The sequence below is a fragment of the Pelophylax lessonae genome (genome assembly GCF_965119305.1).
Source record: "Pelophylax lessonae genome assembly, chromosome: 2".
Lineage (NCBI taxonomy): Eukaryota > Metazoa > Chordata > Amphibia > Anura > Ranidae > Pelophylax > Pelophylax lessonae.
In genome coordinates, this window is record NC_138769.1 from 728,707,570 (window position 1) to 728,728,821 (window position 21,252).

Here is a 21,252-nt window from a genome sequence, read left to right on the forward strand (position 1 = left end):
TGTCATATAGCAGAATGTGAAAAATATATATATTTTTTTTTTTTTTTTCAGAATTGTCGCTCTTTTGTTGTTTATAGCGCAAAAAATTAAAAACCGCAGAAGTGATCAAATACCACCAAAAGAAAGCTGTTTTTGTGGGGGAAAAAAAAAAGGACAAATTTTATTTGGCTACAGCGTCACACGACCGCGCAATTGTCCGTTAAAGTAACGCAGTGCCGAACCGCAAAAGATGGCCTGGTCATCAAGGGGGCAAATCCTTTTCGGTCCAGAAGTGGTTAATTGACAGGTAAGAGGATACAAATTCTATATAGAAGGATCGCAAGCGTTCTGTGACCATTTCAGAGAGAATGGTCAGCTGTGCTCACAACTGACCGGCCGGCAGCAATCGTGGCCGCCTGCCCTGTGCATCGGCATCCCCGCTGCCTAGTGGGGGGCGGGTGCGTGCCGCCGGTGGCATGCGCTGGCCCCCCCATCCGCACCACGCATGCGACCAACGTAGTACTACGTCGGTAAAACCGTGGCGGGCAATGAGCACAGTGGTCTCCATCATCTGTAAATGGAAGAAATTTGGAACCACCAGGACGATCGGGGAAGGAGGGCCTTAGGGAGGTGACCAAGAACCAGATGGTCACTCTGACAGAGCTCCAGTGTTTCTCTGTGGAGAGAGGAGAACCTTCCAGAAGAACAACCATCTCTGCAGCACTCCACCAGTCAGGCCTGTATGGTAGAGTGGCCAGACGGAAGCCACTCCTCAGTAAAAGGCACATGGCAGCCCGCCTGGAGTTTGCCAAAAGGCACCTGAAGGACTCTCAGATCTTGAGAAACAAAATTCTCTGGTCTGATGAAACAAAGATTAACCTCTTTGTCCTGAATGACAAGCGCCATGTCTGGAGAAAACCAGGCACTGCTCATCACCTTTCCAAAACCATCCCTACAGTGAACCATGGTGGTGGCAGCATCATGCCGTGGGGATGTTTTTCAGCGGCAGGAGCCGGGAGACTAGTCAGGATCGAGGGAAAGATGGTGGTGGCAGCATCATGCTGTGGTGGTGTAAATCAGTGGCAGAAACTGGGGAGACTAGTGAAGATCGATGGGAAGATGAATGGAGCAATGTACAGAGACATCCTTGATGAAAACCTGCTCCAGAACACTCTGGACCTCAGACTGTGGCAAAGGTTCATCTTCCAAAAGGACAACAACCCTAAGCACACAGCCAAGATAACAAAGAGACTACGGGACAACTCTTTGAATGTCCTTGAGTGGCCCAGACTTGAACCCGATTGAACATCTCTGGAGAGATCTGAAAATGGCTGTGCCCCGACGCTCCCCATCCAACCTGATGGAGCTTGAGAGGTCCTGCAAAGAAGAATGGAAGAAACTGCCCAAAAATAGGTGTGCCAAGCTTGTAGCATCATACTCAAAAAGACTTGAGGCTGTAATTGGTGCCAAAGGGGCTTCGACAAAGTATTGAGCAAAGACTGTGAATACTTATGTACATGGGATTTTTTTTTTATTTTTAATAAATTTGCAAAGGTTTCAAACAAACCTATTTCAGGTTGTCATTATGGGGGATTGTTCATAGAATTTCAAGGAAAATAATTAATTTAACCGCTTGCCGATCGCCGAAAGTACATATACTGCGGCGGTCAGCCCCGTGCAGGCAAAGTGACGTACCGGTACGTCACTAGCCTGTGAGCCAATAGGGGGCAAGCGCGTTCACGGACACCTTCGCGCGAGTGACTGGCGGACCCGATGTCCGCCAGTCACTCGCGATCGTCAGTTACAGAGGGAGAAAGGCAGGCGGCTAATGTAAACAAAGCCGTCTGTCATTCTTCCCTGTGTAACAGCAGAGATCATACGGTCCTGCTATGTAGGATCGTAGATCTCTGCTGTTACATGAAAAGCCACATCCCTGCACAGTTAGAAGCACGCCCCTAGGGACACACTTAACCCCTCCTTCCCCAATAAAGTTAACCCCTTCCCTGCCAGTGTCATTTTTACAGTAACAGTGCATATGTATAGCACTGATTACTGTAGTAATGTCACTGGTACCCCCAAAAGTGTCAAAAATGTCAGTCAAGGGTCCGATCGGTCCGCCGCAATGTCGCAGTCCCGCAAAAAAAATTGCAGATCGCCGCCATTACTCATTAAAAAAAAAAAACAACAAAAATGACAAAAATCTTTCCCTTAGTTAGTAAACGCAATAACTTTTGCGCAAACCAATCAAAATATGCTTATTGCAATTTTTTTTACCAAACATAGGTAGCATAAAACTAATTGGCCAAAAATGTTAAAAAAATTTGATTTTTACATTTTTTTGGGGGGGGAATTTCATATAAAAAAATGTGAAAAAATATTGTTATTTTTGCAAAATTGTCGCTCTTTTTTTGTTTATAGCGCATGATCAAAATCGCAGAGATGATCAAATACCACCAAAAGAAAGCTCTGTTTGTGGGAAAAAAGGACGTCAAATTCGTTTAGGTACATCGTCACACGACCGCGCAATTGTCAGTTAAACTCACGCAGTGCCGAATCGCAAAATAGGGCCTGGTCAGGAAGGGGGCAAAATCTTCCGGGGCTTAAGTGGTTAATCCATTTTGGAATAAGGCTGTAACATGACAAAATGTGGAAAAAGTGAAGCGATGTAAATACTTTTCGGATGCACTGTAGAGGTGAAGAGTTGTCCTTGTGGCACTCTTAGAGGACTAAACTGTAAATACTTTTTTCCTGGCTGGTGGGATTGTACCCTAAGGCCGGCCATAGCAAGAGCGAATTTCCTTCTGGCAACCACAGACAGTGTTAAGAAGGGAATCCTTCCTGCTGAGTCATTGTGTTCTCCCGGTAGGGGAAGCTGTCCCTGCTGGAAGAACACAATGATTATTGCTAGAAGCTATAATAGCCGCTAGCAATAATTGCATGTAAAATCCGTCAGGCTGATTGATTGATCAATCAACTTGGGTATGTTCAGCCTGTCCATACATAGTTCAAATCTCAGCCAGTTCTTGCTGAACCGGCCGAGTTTTGAAACCATTTATAGCTGGCTTAAAGCTGCCCATACTGTGCCAATTTCATTTACAGCGATTGAACTTTTAAATTCCATTTTGTGTAAAAAAAAATCACAAAGCAATCAAAGCCATAAAAAAAATGGTGTTTTTCATCAACTACCATGAGATCTGGTCAAACCAGGTGAAACAATCCAATTACAATTCTGATTTTGATTTGATGTTCCAATAAACTGCATTGAAGCTGTTAATTTATTGATTGGTTTTGACTTCACAATCGACTGAGTTTCAAAGGCTGATCAAAATGGTGGGTGCTAGATTGCTTCAGGCAATTTTTCATTATTGTATTTGCAATAGCCAGTGGATGGGAAGTGGTTGAAATAGGCTGTAGGGTGCCACATTTATGGCCAGGGTATTGCTGATTATCCAAATTAGTAATGGACCGATATCATTTTTTTATTACCAATACCGATATTTTGGTCATTGCATATCGGTATTAGCCGATATTGGCCGATATTTTTTTTTTTAATTTATTTTTTTTTTTACAGGTACTCTTGTGGAGGGATCTGGGTGTCTAATGGCGCTTTTCCACTGCATGGAACCGAAGGGTTCGGCACGCTTTTGTGCTTTTCCACTGCTGGTACCGCATGGTATAGTGTAGGAACGGTTCAGTACGGTACGGTACGGCGGCGCTTTTCCACTGCATGGAACCGAACGGTACGGCACGTTACGGCTCTGAAAAAACAGTACCTACTCAATTGTGGTTCCAACAGGTACCAAACTGGTACCATATCCCACAATCCTTTGCATGCAGTCACTACTAGCCACTGATTGATCAGAGAATCCCGCCCACCCCGTTGTTATCCCACCCACTTAACTTTAGTACTACTTTAGTGGAAAAGCAAACCATACCGTACCGAACCGTTCCAACACCGTACCATGCGGTACCAGAGGTGGAAAAGCAAACCGGGCCAAGCAGGGCCGAGTAGAGTCGAGCCGGTACTTGCAGTGGAAAAGTGCCATATAAGACCCCAAACCCCTCCTCTGCACTTAAAAGCATTAAAAACGCCAAGCTTGGCTGTTTTGAATGCTGTCATTTTTTTTTTAATTTGGCGCCGAATACCCAGAAGTGATGTCATGACATCACTTCCGGGTTTTTACACGGAGACCCAATCAGAGCCGAATGCAGCTTTGATCGGGTCTTCTCTTCAGTGGCCGTGCTGGATGGTTGCCCGGGTCTCCCGGTGGGATGGGAGACCTGGGCGAGCCCCGGAAGGCGGGGGGAGGGGGGGTCGTCCCCTCCCGCTCCTTGTAATGACAGCCGCATCGGTTGTCATTACAAGACAGCCGACCATCGGCTTTGGACGCCGGTACCAAGGTGATGCCTCTAGCTGCAGGCATCACTCCGGTACAAGCACTTTCTGGAAATATCAGCAATATCGGTAACATCAGAGGCCGATTCCGGTATATCGGGGAAAGTGCAGATCGGCCCTCGATATATCGGCTTTGCCGATAATTGGTCGATCTCTAATCCAAAGCAATTCTCGGGCAACTTCAGACACTTCCAGTCAGCTTTCAATTGCAAAAATGGGATGAAGGCAACCAGCCCCCTTCACGTTCCATCAATTCTATTAAAATGATCAAGGTGACCAATGGGATGAAGGAAACCTGCCAACAAGAGTTTCCACTGGCTCCATGAAATGATCGAAAGAATTGGTGTCAGTTTCATTCATCCATTTAGTTGTTTTCCCAATTGAAAGCTGGTCAAAGGTTAACAGTGCTCAAAAAATTTCCATGCATGGCCTCCAATCTGGTCAGTACGTATCTATATACAAACTGCCAGAGCCTTAACAAAGATAAAGCATGACTGTCCTGCAGAGAATGTTTATTTATATGCCTCAACCATATGGGGTTCAAAAAGCAGGACAGGAATATAGGTGCCCTCCTTGACACCTTTCAGGCTACAACATACCCGCCATTCGGAGAAGACAGATAATGTATCAATTCCTCCATCCCAGCTATTGGATCCAAAGTATTTATTATTGCAGATGGCGCAGCCCGGATCTTCCTCCCATTTCCAATAGGCAATACCAAAGTTCGGATCATTTGTGCACCTTTGAATTTGATTCTCAAAATGAAGTAACCAAAGGCGATGCCAGGATAGAAAAGCTGTACTGCCATGAGCATAGTTGGTGATCTGAATTTCCCGGCCTCTAGAAACAAAACGTACTGTAGCATAGTAATGAGAAAAAGCGGCGATGTCATAGTAGGAGCCATCCATGAACCCCATTGACTTCTCCCGGTAACGGTCACTGGTTCTCAGAATGACACATTCTGGGTCAATTTTGGTTTTGCAGTAATGAAGTGTCGAGAGATATGATTGCAGTTCAGTGTCACTCATGTCCAGTAAATTCCTTCTGTAGACCGTGTGCGGTATATCGCAATGGTCCCCAGTCCAGCCAAAAGCGCATTCACCGCAGTTGTGACCCTTGAATCTCGGTTTGCATTGGCAAGTCCAGTTAAAAAAGAAAGAAGGAAAATTAAAGCGTTCATCGGTAACAATATCCGCAGGAGGCTCGGCTCTGCTGCTTCTCACCATGAGGCAGTTCCCCCTGAATTCGTCGCTTCCACATCGTGAGCTTTTGTAAAATGGGCAACAAGGTACTGGAAAATCTTTAACCCCTTGGACACATTCTCTTGGGAATGGGCACATGCAGTCTACAGCTGCCACACATAGCAAGAGTAAGGCGGTGATGAACATTGGCTTCTTCATGGTTTTGAGTGAAATATCTGCAAGAAGAAAAAAAAAAAGATTGTCTATGGTTAGAGGAGGGTTATGGCAAGGGTTAGGGCTCAGTGATATGGTTATTATGGCAGGGTTGGAATTATGTTGGGGTAATGGCCATAGCACTAGCCATGGGCTTGGGTTATATTGAGGTTATGAATAGTGTTAAGGCTACGGTGTTATTAGGATGATGGTTAGTGGGTAGAGTTTGAGTTTTATTAGGATTATGGTTAGTGTTCGGGTTAGAGCTTCATTAATATTATCATTAGAGCTCTATTAGAATTAAGGATAGTGTTGGGGCTTTATTAGCATTATTGTTAGCGTTCGGGTTAGAGCTTTATTAGGATTATGGTTAGTGTTAGAGCGTTTTTTAGGATTATGGTTAGTGTTAGGGTTAGAGCTTTATTAGGATTATGGTTAGTGTTAGAGCGTTTTTTAGGATTATGGTTAGTGTTAGGGTTAGAGCTTTATTAGGCTTATGGATAGTGTTAGGGCTAGAACTTTATTAATATTATGATTAGAGCTCTATTAGGATTAAGGTTAGTGTTGGGGCTTTATTAGGATTATAGTTAGTGTTCAGGTTAGAGCTTTTTTAGGATTATGGTTAGTGTTCGGGTTAGAGCTTTATTAGGCTTATGGTTAGTGTTAGGGTTAGAGCTTATTAGGATTACAGTTAGTGTTAGAGCTTTATTAGGATTATGGTTAGTGTTAGGGTTAGAGCTTTATTAGGATTATGAATAGTGTTAGGGTTAGAGGTTTATTAATATTATGATTAGAGCTCTATTAGGATTAAGGTTAGTGTTAGGGCTTTATTAGGATTATTGTTAGTGTTCGGGTTAGAGCTTTAATAGGATTATGGTTAGTGTTAGAGCTTTATTAGGATTATAGTTAGTGTTCAGGTTAGAGCTTCATTAATATTATGATTAGAGCTCTATTAGGATTAAGGTTAGTGTTGGGGCTTTATTAGCATTATTGTTAGCGTTCAGGTTAGAGCTTTATTAGGATTATGGTTAGAGCTTTTTTTAGGATTATGGTTAGTGTACGGGTTAGAGCTTTATTAGGATTATGGTTACTGTTAGGGTTTAGAGCTTTATTAATATTATGATTAGAGCTCTATTAGGATTAAGGTTAGTGTTGGGGCTTTATTAGGATTACTGTTAGTGTTAGGGTTAGAGCTTTATTAGGATTATGGTTAGTGTTAGGGTTAGAGCTTTATTAGGCTTATGAATAGTGTTAGGGTTAGATCTTTATTAATATTATGATTAGAGCTCTATTAGGATTAAGGTTAGTGTTGGGGCTTTATTAGGATTATTGTTAGTGTTCGGGTTAGAGCTTTATTAGGATTATTGTTAGTGTTAAGGTTAGAGCTTTTTTAGGATTATTGTTAGTGTTCAGGTTAGAGCTTTTTTAGGATTATTGTTAGTGTTTGGGTTAGAGCTTTATTTGGATTATGGTTAGTGTTAGGGTTAGAGCTTTATTAGGATTACAGTTAGTGTTAGAGCTTTATTAGGATTATGGATAGTGTTAGGGTTAGAGCTTTATTAGGATTATGAATAGTGTTAGGGTTAGAGCTTTATTAATATTATGATTAGAGCTCTATTAGGATTAAGGTTACTGTTGGGGCTTTATTAGCATTTTTGTTAGCATTCGGGTTAGAGCTTTATTAGGATTATGGTTAGAGCTTTATTAGGATTATGGTTAGTGTTAGAGCTTTTTTAGGATTATGGTTAGTGTTAGAGCTTTATTAGGATTATGGTTAGTGTTAAGGTTAGAGCTTTATTAGGATTATGGTTAGTGTTAGGGTTAGAGCTTTATTAGGCTTATGGATAGTGTTCAGGTTAGAGCTTTTTTAGGATTATTGTTAGTGTTCGAGTTAGAGCTTTATTAGGGTTATGGTTAGTGTTAGGGTTAGAGCTTTATTAGGATTACGGTTAGTGTTAGAGCTTTATTAGGATTATGGTTAGTGTAAGGGTTAGAGCTTTATTAGGATTATGAATAGAGCTCTATTAGGATTAAGGTTAGTGTTGGGGCTTTATTAGGATTATAGTTAGTGTTCGGGTTAGAGCTTTTTTAGGATTATGGTTAGTGTTCGGGTTAGAGCTTTTTTAGGATTATTGTTAGTGTTCGAGTTAGAGCTTTATTAGGATTATGGTTAGTGTTAGGGTTAGAGCTTTATTAGGATTACGGTTAGTGTTAGAGCTTTATTAGGATTATGGTTAGTGTAAGGGTTAGAGCTTTATTAGGATTATGAATAGTGTTAGGGTTAGAGCTTTATTAATATTATGATTAGAGCTCTATTAGGATTAAGGTTACTGTTGGGGCTATATTAGCATTATTGTTAGCATTCAGGTTAGAGCTTTATTAGGATTATGGTTAGAGCTTTATTAGGATTATGGTTAGTGTTAGAGCTTTTTTTAGGATTATGGTTAGTGTTAGGTTTAGAGCTTTATTAGGATTATGGTTAGTGTTAGACCTTTATTAGGCTTATGGATTGTTAGGGTTAGAGCTTTATTAATATTATGATTAGAGCTGTATTAGGATTAAGGTTAGTGTTGGGATTTTATTAGAATTATGGTTAGTGTTAGGGTTAGAGCTTTATTAGGATTATGTTTAGCGTTAGTGTTAGAGCTTTATTAGGATTATGGTTAGTGTTAGGGTTAGAGCTTTATTAGGATTATGGTTAGGGTTAGAGCTTTATTAGGTTTATGGATTGTGTTAGGGTTAGAGCTTTATTAATATTATAATTAGAGCTCTATTAGGATTAAGGTTAGTGTTGGGGCTTTATTAGGATTAGTGTTAGTGTTCGGGTTAGAGGTTTAGTAGGATTATGGTTAGTGTTAGGGTTAGAGCTTTATTAGGATTTTGGTTAGGGTTAGAGCTTTTTTTAGGATTATGGTTAGTGTTAGGGTTAGAGCTTTTTTTAGGATTATGGATAGTGTTATAATTAGAGCTTTATTAGGTTTATGGTTAGTGTAGGATTAGCACTTTATTAATATTATGATTAGAGCTCTATTAGAATTAAGGTTAGTGTTGGGGTTTTATTAGGATTATAGTTAGTGGTAGAGTTAGAGGTTTATTAGGATGATGATTAGTGGTAGAGTTCAAGCTTTATTAGCATTATGGTTAGTGTTCGTGTTAGAGCTTTATTGTGATTAAGGTTAGAGTTAGGGTTTTATTAGGATTCTTGTTAGTGTTGGGTTTTTATTAGGATTATGGTCAGTGTTAGGGTTAGGGTGTAAGGTAAACCAGATTTCTAGCATCAAAGGGCCTATGCAGATTCATGCTCATGCACATTGCACATGTGCGAATATTAATCAGCAAAGGACCAATCTTACTTATGCAGTACCAGTTCATTGCGCACATATTTGTGCGCGAGCGCATGCATATACCAATTAACACTTGGCGCCCTGTGGCCTATTTAAACTGGTCTACTGCTATGAGCAGTTGCTGAACGGTCTTCAGCTCGTTCCTGTGTTCCCAAGACCTGATCTGCTATACCTGCTTACTCGTGTATGACCCAGCTTGCCTTTGGAGTTTGCTTATGCCCTTGCTCTAGCTGGCTTGTTTACTGGATCTGATCTGCCTGCTGACTCTGTACTGCGTTGCCCGGCTGCTAATGACCTTGCCCTGCCTCCTGGACTTGCTTCGCCTGATGATTTTGGTGTCTCGCTGCCCAGTTGCCACTGACTGCTGCTCGTCTCCTGGTTCTGCTCCCGTCCAACGCTCTGGTGCCAAGCTGTTCCCTCATCCTTTTCCGAGGACTGCGACTACCAGCTGTACCCTTCTACAGAGTGGAAATCACCAGCTAGCTGCTATGGCACTCGTGCCACTCCTTGCCCTTACACTCTCTGTCTCCACCTTCAAGAGGGTTGGGCAGGAGGTGCAAGAGAGGTCTCCACAACAATCCAGTCTTCACCAGGTGCATGATATAGAGCTTTTTTAGGATTATAGCTAGTGTTAGAGTTAAAGCTTCATTAGTACTACGGTTAGTGTTAGGGTTAGAGCTTTATTAGGATTAAGGATAGAGTTGGGGTTTTATTAGTTGTTAGAGTTAGGGTTGTATTAGGATTATGGTTAGTGCTAGGGTTAGAGCTTTATTAGGGATTAAGGTTAGTGTTGCGGTTTTATTAGAATTAGTGTTAGAGTTAGGGTTTTATTAGGATTATGTTTAGTGTTGGAGTTTTATTAGGCGTATGGTTAGTGTTGGGATTAGGGTTTTATTTGGATTATAGTTAGAGTTTGAGTTTTATTAGGATTATAGTTAGTGTTGGGGTCAGTATTTTATTAGGATTATGTTTAGTGTTAGTGTTTTATTATGTGTATGGTTAGTGTTGGGGTTTTATTAGGCTTATGGTTAGTGCTGGTGTTTTATTAGGCGTATGGTTAGTGTTGGGGTTTTATTAAGATTATGGTTAGTGTTGGTGTTTTATTAGGCATATGGTTAGTGTTGGGGTTTTATTAAGATTATGGTTAGTTTTGGGGTTTTATTAGGATTATGGTTAGTGTTGGGGTTTTTATTAAGATCATGGTTAGTGTTAGTGTTGGGCTTGTAAATGTTGGAGTTTTATTAGGATTATGGTTAGTGTTAGGATTAGGGTTTTATTTGGATTTCTTTTAGTGTTAGAGTTTTATTAATAATATAGTTAGTGTTAGTGTTGGGGTTTTATTAGGATTATGGCTAGTGTTAGGATTAGGGTTTTATTTGGATTATAGTTAGAGTTTGAGTATTATTAGGATTATAGCTAGTGTTGGGGTTTTATTAAGATCATGGTTAGTGTTAGTGTTGGGCTTGTAAGTGTTGGGGTTTTATTAGGCTTATGGTTAGTGTTAGGATTAGGGTTTTATTTGGATTATAGTTAGTGTTCGGGTTCGAGTTTTATTAGGATTTTTTAAGTGTTAGAATTTTATTAAGAATATAGTTAGCGTTAGAGTTAGGGTTTTATTAGGATTATGTTTAGTGTTGGGGTTTTATTAGGATTATGGCTAGTGTTAGGATTAGGGTTTTATTTGGATTATAGTTAGAGTTTGAGTTGTATTAGGATTATAGCTAGTGTTGGAGTTTTATTAAGATTATGGTTAGTGTTAGTGTTGGTGTTTTATTAGGCTTATGGTTAGTGTTGGGGTTTTATTAGAATTAGTGTTAGAGTTAGGGTTGTATTAGGTTATTGGTTAGTGTTAGGGTTAGAGCTTTATTAGGGATTAAGGTTACTGTTGCGGTTTTATTAGAATTAGTGTTAGAGTTAGGGTTTTATTAGGATTATAGTTAGTGTTGGGGTTAGAGTTTTATTAGGATTATAGTTAGTGTTGGGGTTAGAGTTTTATTAGGATTATAGTTAGTGTTATAGTTCTATTAAGAATATGGTTAGTGTTAGAGTTTGAGTTTTATTAGGCTTATAGTTAATGTTGGGGTTTTATTAGGATTTTGATTAGTGTTAGGATTAGGGTTTTATTTGGATTATAGTTAGAGTTCAAGTTTTTTAAGGATTATAGTTAGTGTTGGGGTTAGAGTTTTATTAGTTAGTGTTAAAGGGTAACTCCACTTTAGAGGGGGGGGGGGGGTAGCAAATAATGAAAAAACAATATAGCAAATAAAATTGTGACACAAATCATATTGTAATTGAATGTTAGTAAAAATGACCTTTCCTTTTCAATTTTACAGCTGTTGTCATTTTCTGAAAATGAAGTGCAATATGGCCGCCTGGGGCTGTTCTGTACACAGAATGTATACTGACCACACCCCAGAAACATCATTTCCTGCTTGTGTGATTGGCTCACTAATTTTCCCAGAAGTCTGCACTAAGATACAAGTCAGATTTCTGGCATTCCCTGCAACAAAAATGCAATTTTTGATGAGATACTCCCAATAGGAACACGTCTAAAAGGATGCAGACCCAGCAGCTTTTCTCATTAGAGCCCTGCAGCTGCCACAGCTGATAGATAATTATGAAACCACTCCCATTAGACACACTCATCACAGACGAACAAACAGTGATTTCTTCAGAATAAGAAGAGGTCGGAATCTGCAACAAAGTTTCTTACAATCCTTGGAATGTACAGAGATCACCCAGAGGGGAATGATTTTTTTTTTTTCTCAACAAAATTTACGTGTTAAAATTTTAATAAAATGATGGTTAGTGTTGAAGATAGGTTTGGGACTTTAGTAGGATTATGGTTAGAAATAGACCTAGGTTTTTATTAGGATTAAGATTAGTGTTAGTGTTATTCTTAGGTTTCTATTAAAATTATGATTAGTGTTAGATTTTAGGTTTATGGTTAGAATTCTAGTTAAAGAAAGTAGTTGTAAAGTCACAACAAATGTTTAGGGTACAAAATGCCCCACTATCCCCCCCCCCCCAAACAATTACCTGGCTTGTTTTATTGTACCAGACATGTCCTTGGCTGCAGCAGTTCTGCTCTACTTTCTCCCCCCCCCCCCCCCAGGGGTTCTGCTGCAGTTCAACATTGTAATGGATGTATACCGTTCAACGTTGTTCTCAATGCATGCTGATAGTCAATACTGTCAGCACACATTGATACCCGATGCTTTCTCTGTAATTCCGGCTCCTGAGAGCTCAGAGGGAGGTGCCGGGAGTAGTGCATAGAGCAGGAGGTGAAGAATTAGGGGACTTACAATGCCAGTGCTCATCACAGTCTGTTGGAGGGAGCACGAAGCTCAAGCACATTGCTGGATATGTCCATCATAGACACATGCAATAAAAAATGACTACTACCACATGGGAATTGTTGGCTCATTTGGCCCTGATGAAGCAGACGCTGTCCGCGAAATGTGTCAACATTGTCTTACACAAATCCTTTCATTGTTTGAATGCAATCTAAATGTTAGTTTACTCAAGCAACTTGTAGTTTGCATGCTAATGTACATAAATATTTGATTTTAATTAATGTGGATGGTTGTCCACAAAATTGTGGTGTAATTAACCACTTTACCACAGGAGGATTTTGCTGTCTTACATCTGGGCAACTTTTGCGATTCGGCACTGTGCAACTTTAACTGACAATTGCGCGGTCATGCAACGCCGTACCCAAACAAAATTTACGTCCTTTTTTCCCACAAATAGAGCTTTCTTTTGGTGGTATTTGATCACCTGTGCGATTTTCATTTTTTGCGATATTAACCTCTTTACCACTAGCCACTGTGCTGCTACTGCGGCACAGTGGTTAGTTATCGTCTAGCGACGTAGACCTACGTCGCTAGACTCCTCCCCCTGTAGGCGGCGCTCGCGCGCCGCCGGAGGCGCGCTCCCGCTGTTTTCATTCACAGCGGGAGTCGGGCCAGGGGAGGAGCGGCGACACTGGTACCCCCAAAAGTGTCAAAAATGTCAGTCAAGGGTCCGATCTGTCCGCCGCAATGTCGCAGTCCCGCAAAAAAAATCGCAGATCGCCGCCATTACTCGTTAAAAAAAAAACACCAAAAATGACAGAAATCTTTCCCTTAGTTAGTAAACGCAATAACTTTTGCGCAAACCAATCAAAATACGCTTATTGCGATTTTTTTTACCAAACAGGTAGCAGAAAACAAATTGGCCAAAAATTTTTAAAAAAATTGGTTTTTAAATCTTTTTTGGGGGGAATTTCATATAAAAAAAATGTTAAAAATATTGTTATTTTTTCAAAATAAACGGTCTTTTTTTGTTTATAGCGCAAAAAGTAAAAATCACACAGGTGATCAAATACCACCAAAAGAAAGCTCTGTTTGTGGGAAAAAAAGGACGTAAATTTCGTTTCGGTACGATGTCGCATGACCGCGCAATCCTCAGTTAAAGTCGCACAGCGCCGAATCGCAAAAAGTGGCCCAGACGTAAGACAGCAAAATGCTCTAGTGGTAAAGTGGTTAATAAAAAAATGCGACAATTTTGAAAAAATAACAATATTTTTCTACTTTGACAGTTAAAAAATATCCGATATATTCAATTTTTGTCATATATTTAGGCCGAAATGTATTTAGCTACATGTCTTTGACAAAAAATTCTCAATGAGCGTATTTTTAACACCGGAAGATTTTACCCCATTCCTGACCAGGCCATATTTTGCGATTCGTGACTGCGTGAATTTAACGGACAATTGCGCGGTCATGCAATGCTGTACCCAAACAAAATTTACGTCCTTTTTTTCCCACAAACAGAGCTTTCTTTTGGTGGTATTTGATCACCTGTGCGATTTTTACTTTTTGCGCTATAAACAAAAAAAGAGCGACAATTTTGAAAAAATAACGATATTTTTCAAAAATTTTTTATATGAAATTCCCCCCCAAAAAAATGTAAAAATGGAAATTTTTTATCATTTTAGGCCAATTTGTTTTCTGCTACATATTTTTGGTAAAAAAAAATCGCAATAAGCGTATTTTGATTGGTTTGCGCAAAAGTTATTGCGTTTACTAAGGGAAAGATTTCTGTCGTTTTTTGGTGTTTTTTTTTTAACGCGTAATGGCGGCGATCTGCGATTTTTTTTTGCGGGACTGCGACATTGCAGTGGACAGATCGGACCCTTGACTGAAATTTTTGACACTTTTGGGGGTACCAGTGACATTACTACAGTAATCAGTGCTATAAATATGCACTGTTACTGTAAAAATTACACTGGCAGGGAAGGGGTTAATTTTATTGGAGAGGGAGGGGTTAATGTATGCCTGGTGCTTACTGACATGTGTGGGGGGAGGTGACTGAGTGACACAGGGACAGATCGCAGGTTCAGCTATGCTGAACCCTGCAATCTGACACTGCCTGTCACTTAGGAGATCCGCCCGTTCTGTTTACACAAGCGGGCGGATCTCCAGACTCGATTCCCCGACGATCAGGGAAGAGCAGCGGCGATCGCCACTGCTCCTCCCCTGGCCCGACTCTCTCTGTGACTGAATACAGCGGGAGCGAGCCTCCGGCGGCGCGCGCACGGCGCCGAGAAGGGGGCAGTGTCTGCCGACGTACGTCTACGTCGTCAGACCTACAAGAGCCACTTTGCCGCAGTAGAGCTCTAGTGAGCAGTGGCAAAGTGGTTAAAGAGTAGCTACACTTTTGTTGAGAAAAAGAAAACAACCCCCCCCCCCCCCCCCCGGGTGATCTATGTACATTGCAGGGATTTTAACAAACTTTATAGTGGATTCCTACCTTTTGTTGCCCTGAAGAAATAGCTTTTTGTTTTTTACAATGTCCTGTGCAAATTGATTCTGAATGGGATTGTCTGGTTCATTATACTCACCTAGGCCAGTGATGGGGAACCTTGGCACCCCAGATGTTTTGAAACTACATTTTCCATGATGCTCAACTACACTGCAGAGTGCATGAGCATTAGGGATGATCGAACTTTTGAAAAGCTCTGGCACTACATAAACAAAGAATTTTGAAGGACTCTGTTCTTGCTTAGTTGGCTGTTTTGGATTGTTTATGCAATTTATGCACTTTATTTATTTGCAGTTTATGAAAGGAGGGTAACACCATCCCTGCGCTACTGAAATTCTAAGAAAAATAATCATTTTTTTTTCTGGTTCTGGACATGCTACAGAGCTGAAACCTCACAGGTACACTTTTTAGACCCCCCAGACACTAACTACACTTTTTAGGGGCATTTATTAGGTTTTAGGGCTTCAAAATTGTGTTTTTTGATTCCCGAAGTTCGGGTCCCATTGATTTCAATGGGGTTCTGGAATCCGAAACGAACTTTCGGAAATCAAAAAACACCATTTTGAAGCCCTAAAACCTAATAAATGCCCATAAAAAGTGCCTAGGGTTCTGGGTCATGCCCCAGGGACTATGAATCAGGCAAAAAAAAGTTCTTAAGAATTGTCGTTTTTGATAGAGAGCCAATTATTGAAAAACATATTGAAAAAAAAAAAGAGATTTCTTTGCATTTAGTGTCTGGGAGGTCTAAAAAGTGTACCTGTGAAGTTTCAGCTCTGTAGCATGTCCAGAACCAGAAAAAAAAAAAAACAGATTATTTTTCTTAGAATTTCAGTAGCGCAGGGATGGTGTTACCCTCCTTTCATAAAGTGCAAATAAATAAAGTGCATAAATTGCATAAATAATCTAAAACAACCAACTAAGCAAGAACAGAGTCCTTCAAAATTCTTTGTTTATGTAGTGCCAGAGCAATACACAGTGCTTTAATGCAGGGTCATTGGTGTCAGTTATAGGAACCACCGTACAATGTCACCACCACCAGCTCTGGCACTACATAAACAAAGACTTTTGAAGGACTCTGTTCTCGCTTAGTTGGATGTTTTGGATTATTTATGCAATTTATGCACCTTATTTATTTGCACTTTATGAAAGGAGGGTAACACCATCCCTGCGCTACTGAAATTCTAAGAAGGATAATCTGTTTTTTTTTGTGATGAATTTTAATTTATGTATAGTTGTCACTGAGGCTTTATCAGAGTCAGGTCACCCTGACATGGCAGAGTGGGGTCACCCTGGCATGGCAGAGCCAGGTCACCCTAAACTCCGGTCACTCTGACATGGCAGAGTGGGGTCACCCTGGCATGGCAGAGTCAGGTCACCCTAAACTACGGTCACCCTGACATGGCAGAGTGGGGGTCACCCTGGCATGGCAGAGCCAGGTCACCCTAAACTCCGGTCACCCTGACATGGCAGAGTGGGGTCACCATGTGCTTCCTGTAAGGGGGGTGTGGTATTTTGCACAATAGCTGACTAGCAAGCACGTACACCTGCTGTAGATATATCAGCAGTGCAACATGCTCACTAGACGGAACCCTGACACTTAAAAGTATCCCTACAAAAACTAGATTATTGAATCTAACTATAGTGGTATATAGTACCCTAACTACACTGCATATCCCTTTCCTCACACTAAAAGAACAGCTCCATACAGCTAGAAAGATAATTGCAAAATGACACTGGAGCTTTACAAGCAATGCAGCAAACGTTGTAACAAAGCAGGAGAAACACAAATGCTTCCACTCTCTTCAAAAGCCTCTGTATTACAGTGCTAGAGGTTAGACGGGGCTATGTCATATACTGGGGGGCGTATTCACTCCTGATTGTTCTCTGGACCCCGTAGTCACTCCAATCACGTTCCTAGCAGACTCCTGCCCCCTCATTGGCTTTTACTGAGATTTCTGGGCCAATCACAGGCTTTTAAAGCCCACTTCCTGTCCCATTGCATTTTGGGCGGTTCTGGTGATCGAATTCCGAACTTTTACTGCAAAAAGTTTGGAATTCGGCCGAATTTCGAACACCCAATGTTCGGGTCGAACCGATGGTCGACCTGAACCGTTCGATCATCCCTGATGAGCATCATGGGAAATGTACTTCCAAAGCATCTGGGGTGCCAAGGTTCACCATCACTGACCTAGGCATATTCTCAGTGTTCTAATGAGAAAAGCTGCAGGGTCTGCATTCCTTTAGAAGTATTTAACTCTTTAGGTTGTATCTCACTTAAACTGAAATTTATATTGCAGAAGATGCCTAAAATGATCCTGGTGCAGATTTCTGGGAAAATCAGTTATCCAATCACACAAGCAGGAAATGACATTTCTGGAGGCCTTTTGTACCCCCAGGTTGCCACATTGCTTTGAATTTAACAGAAAATTAAAGCAGCTGCGTATTGAAAATAATAATAATTATGATATGATAATATAATATAATTATAATAATTATAACATTATAATAATAATGATATGTTTTTAGTAATGCTAAGTGCCAGTGTAGCAATTGTATATGCTATATTATTAGTTACAATTTTATAATATGATGTGCTGAAAATTAAAGCCCCATTCATGTGTACAGTATCATATATAGATTCTATAATAGGGATGTTAGCACTAGAGTTAAATTTGTCAACATTTTATAATATCCACTCTTAGCCTGAAAAAGGAAAACTAACACAGCCACAACATATCAAATATATCTGTGTCAATAATGGTACAATACCTCCAATCCTGCAGAAGTCTTTGGAGCCTCTGAAGGTCTGGTGAGGTCGGTCTGGGAGTCCGGTGCCTGAGTAGGCAGCTTCTTGCTTCTTGCCAGTGGAGCTTTCTCATTATATATGGTGTAAATGGATGCTTCAGCCAGAGAGGCGGTTCCAGGAAAGGCACGTAGGCAAATTAAACAATTGTTTTCCAATTGGGAGAAATAAATAATGGCAATAATATTTAAATTATTCTTGGCTGATCTTTTCAGGATATTTCCCTGTTGGCTGCTTTTGCGTGCGTGCATTGGTTTCCAAAGCCAAGAAGTTTCACGAAGGTAATTTATTTTTGAGGAACACCTAAAACGCACATCACAGTTCAGACCCAGGGTAAGTAGAGTGTCCAGCGATAGCCCAAAGTCACAGCTGGCCTCCGTGTTTCTGAGAAAAAGAGTTGCGGGAAAAAATGTAGAGAGGATGTCCATATTGGTTCAGAAAATGCCCCCCTAAGGAGTGGGACTATGTGGGCGACCAGAGATCCAAATAATTCCCATGTATTTAGTTGTAGGTAAAATCTATTTTATTTATACAAACAATGTAAAATATAGAGAGACTACATGTCTCTATATAACATGAAAATGGTTAAAACTTTTTTTGTTACGGCTTACAACAAAAAAAGTCATACAGGTGTAGCACCCTACAAGGTAGGTGCTAGGTAAAGAATAGGGGGTCTTGGCTGCCTAAGAGTAGGGCCATGATTTGCATCTGGGCTGTCATGTTTCCCAGGTGTGGCTGTTGAGACTGGGGAGTCTCCCCACTGTGCTCCATGAGAGGGTTCTCATTGGGCAGTGGAGAAAACCCAGCCAATGGCACACCCAGGCCTGTATCTACCCCAGAAAGGCATATTCTGCCGCAAAGCATTCTGGGAGTGGGTATAGGTTTGAGGGGAGCACATGATGCAGCGTCTTAGGTGGGAAGCAGAGTCCCAGGAGGGAGAGTGCAGCTGTCTCTCCTCCTGTCAGAGGAATCGGGTGTCCCAGGCGGCTTGCCTGAGGGGACAGAAGGCTGAGCTGAGCTGCAGAGAGGATCTGGGGTGGAGGACCAGCGGAGCTGAGAGGGGTCCAGTTTCAGGAAAGCATTTCCAGTTCCTGAGTACTGTAAACTGCCCCTGGGGTCTGCCTAGAGAGAGAGGGGACCACTCCGGTGAAGGTCCTGGGGATCCAGGAGCTAGCTAGCTGGTGCAGGAGCAAAAGTAAAGGGGGTGCCAGTGTTGACCCTTAAGAGAAGAAGGGAAGGGTGCCAGTGTATGGACCCTGAAGTGTAGAGGGGGTGCCAGTGTGTGGACCCTGAAGTGTAGAGGGGGTGCCAGTGTGTGGACCCTGAAGTGTAGAGGGGGGTGCCAGTGTGTGGACCCTGAAGTGTAGAGGGGGTGCCTAGTGAGAGGACCCTAAAGTGTAGAGGGGGTGCCTAGTGAGAGGACCCTAAAGTGTAGAGGGGGTGCCTAGTGAGAGGACCCTGATGTACAGAGGGGGCGTCAGCGATTGGGCCCTGAAGTGTTAAAATGTACAGCGTGCAGTGTGTAGTGTACAGTGTTGAGAGTTGCAGCAGCAGAAGCAGTATACAGAGGCTACCTCAGTCAGCAAGGACTGGAGGGAACAGTGTTCTGGACTTTTGAGCTAACCAGAGTGTCAGAAGTCAAGTTCAAGTACAGTTCAGCAAGTCAGTGTTTTTCAAAGCGCCAGTAAGCGTTGGTCGGCATCCAGCCGGCGTCAAGACAACGCTGAAAGGCATTTTTTCTTCAAAGTGTCCCATTTGTACCTAGTTGAGCCAGAGGAGTATCCCACTCATTCCCGTCTCCCATCCGCAATATCAAATAAACAAAACAAACCAAAGATGCCGGACTGGTCTTTGACTCCAATCTCACACTTGGGTATTCAACTTAAAGGGGCTGCTGGCGTTTCCGGTAACAATGGCAGACCCACATCATATTCCAGGTAGAATACCTCTCCATGAGGACGTTGTGTGACGAAACTAGTAGGGCTGGGCCAGGACAACGATCAACACCATAACGTAGCTTTACCTTACACTCCTGGCTCAGAGTTACAGCCAGAGTAAAGGATAGACACACAAGTTATCCTAGTTTCGGGTTGACACACAGAAATGTGAGTGTATTTAATCATGTTTTAATAAACTATTGATGTTTTATGGAATTACGCTATGGGATCCTTCCTTTTCTTTTTCAAACCCTTACCTGGCATAAACCTGAGATCATAAACATCCATGGATAGTGTGGGAAGATCTACCTGTGGGTTCTAGACCGACCTGCTGGAGAATATATACTGTATAATACTTAAAGCGGAGTTCCGCCTCCCCCTCCAAAAATGAAAAGTCAGCAGTTACACATACTGTACACATACTGTAGCTGCTGACTTTTAATATTAAGACACTTACCTGTCCTGGAGTCCAGCGATGTTGGCACCGCAGCCAATGTATCAATCGGCTGTTGGGTGCTGCCGCCGCCATTGCCAGTAAGGGAGCCCGACAGTGAAGCCTTGCAGCTTCACGGGCGGGTCCCTACTGCGTATGCGCGAGGCGCGCTGTGCAATCCTATTGGTTTGGCGGCAGAGGAGGGAGGAGGGGGCCGAACTTCCGAGGGACGGCGCCGCGGCACTGTATCCCGGAACTGGGGAAGGGTACCTGTCAAAAACAGGTACCCGTTCCCCCCCCCTGCCCCTTGAAAGGTGCCAAATGGGGCACCGGAGGGGGGGGAACAAAAGAGCGGAAGTTCCACTTTTGGGTGGAACTCCGCTTTAAGGGAAACTGGGGGATACGGTGAAAGGAGCACATTGGGTGTTTTGCACGAATTAACACAGAATATACTGCATAGATTGAATCACATATATGTTTTGGCACCTTTTGCAATTTGGGGCTTGAATCACAAGATTGTTTTTAGTTTATTTTTTTGTTTTTCATAGGAATTTTTATAATTTTTTATAATTTTATATTTTTTGGTATTCTAAACTGGTCCAGCATAATACCTTAATATCTTTTTATCACCATATTATAACACCATATTGCTTTAGAAATTTTTTAAGAATTTTATATAAACAATATTTATTTCTTTTTCTCGCCAATAGTTTTGCACTTGCACTTTCCTTTTTTTGCACGGTATATATTGCACTTAGCACTTTTGTGTAAGATTTTTCTATATATTTTTTATTATGATGTCTACAGTATGTCAATATAAATTGAGAATCAAGATTTTTGTGATGCATCAGCACCTTTTAGACACAGAATATAAGTTTTAGTCAACAGGAGAGGGATATAACAGTGCACTGATTATTTATAATTTTTATTCCAGGAAGACCCAACGTGTTTCAGGTGTGAGCACCCTTCTTCAGGGGTCTGTTTGATGGAGACTTATGAATTCCTATATTTATCAAAGAATAAAGAATTTTTACAAAGCTACATATTGTTTTTCAGTACTTTTGTATCGCTAGTAGCAAAATCTTTAAACATTATTTTATTGAAGTTCATCTAATAACATCACAACAAAGATGTTCGCTTGTTATACATGGCATGCGG

General features: G+C 41.4%; 1 protein-coding gene across 1 annotated transcript in view; it reads right to left on the reverse strand.

The window, feature by feature from the left end:
- Positions 1 to 17,828, reverse strand: part of LOC309545660 (tyrosinase-like) — a 44,000-nt gene extending 26,172 nt beyond the window's left edge. Inside the window, exons 1-2 of the mRNA XM_082244931.1 lie at positions 17,691 to 17,828; positions 4,975 to 5,792 (exon numbers count right to left, since the gene is read on the reverse strand). Coding sequence (XP_082101057.1) covers positions 4,975 to 5,775 — 801 coding nt within the window. The 5' untranslated portion in view covers positions 5,776 to 5,792; positions 17,691 to 17,828. The remainder of the gene's footprint in view (positions 1 to 4,974; positions 5,793 to 17,690) is intronic.
- Positions 17,829 to 21,252: the final 3,424 nt, after the last annotated feature.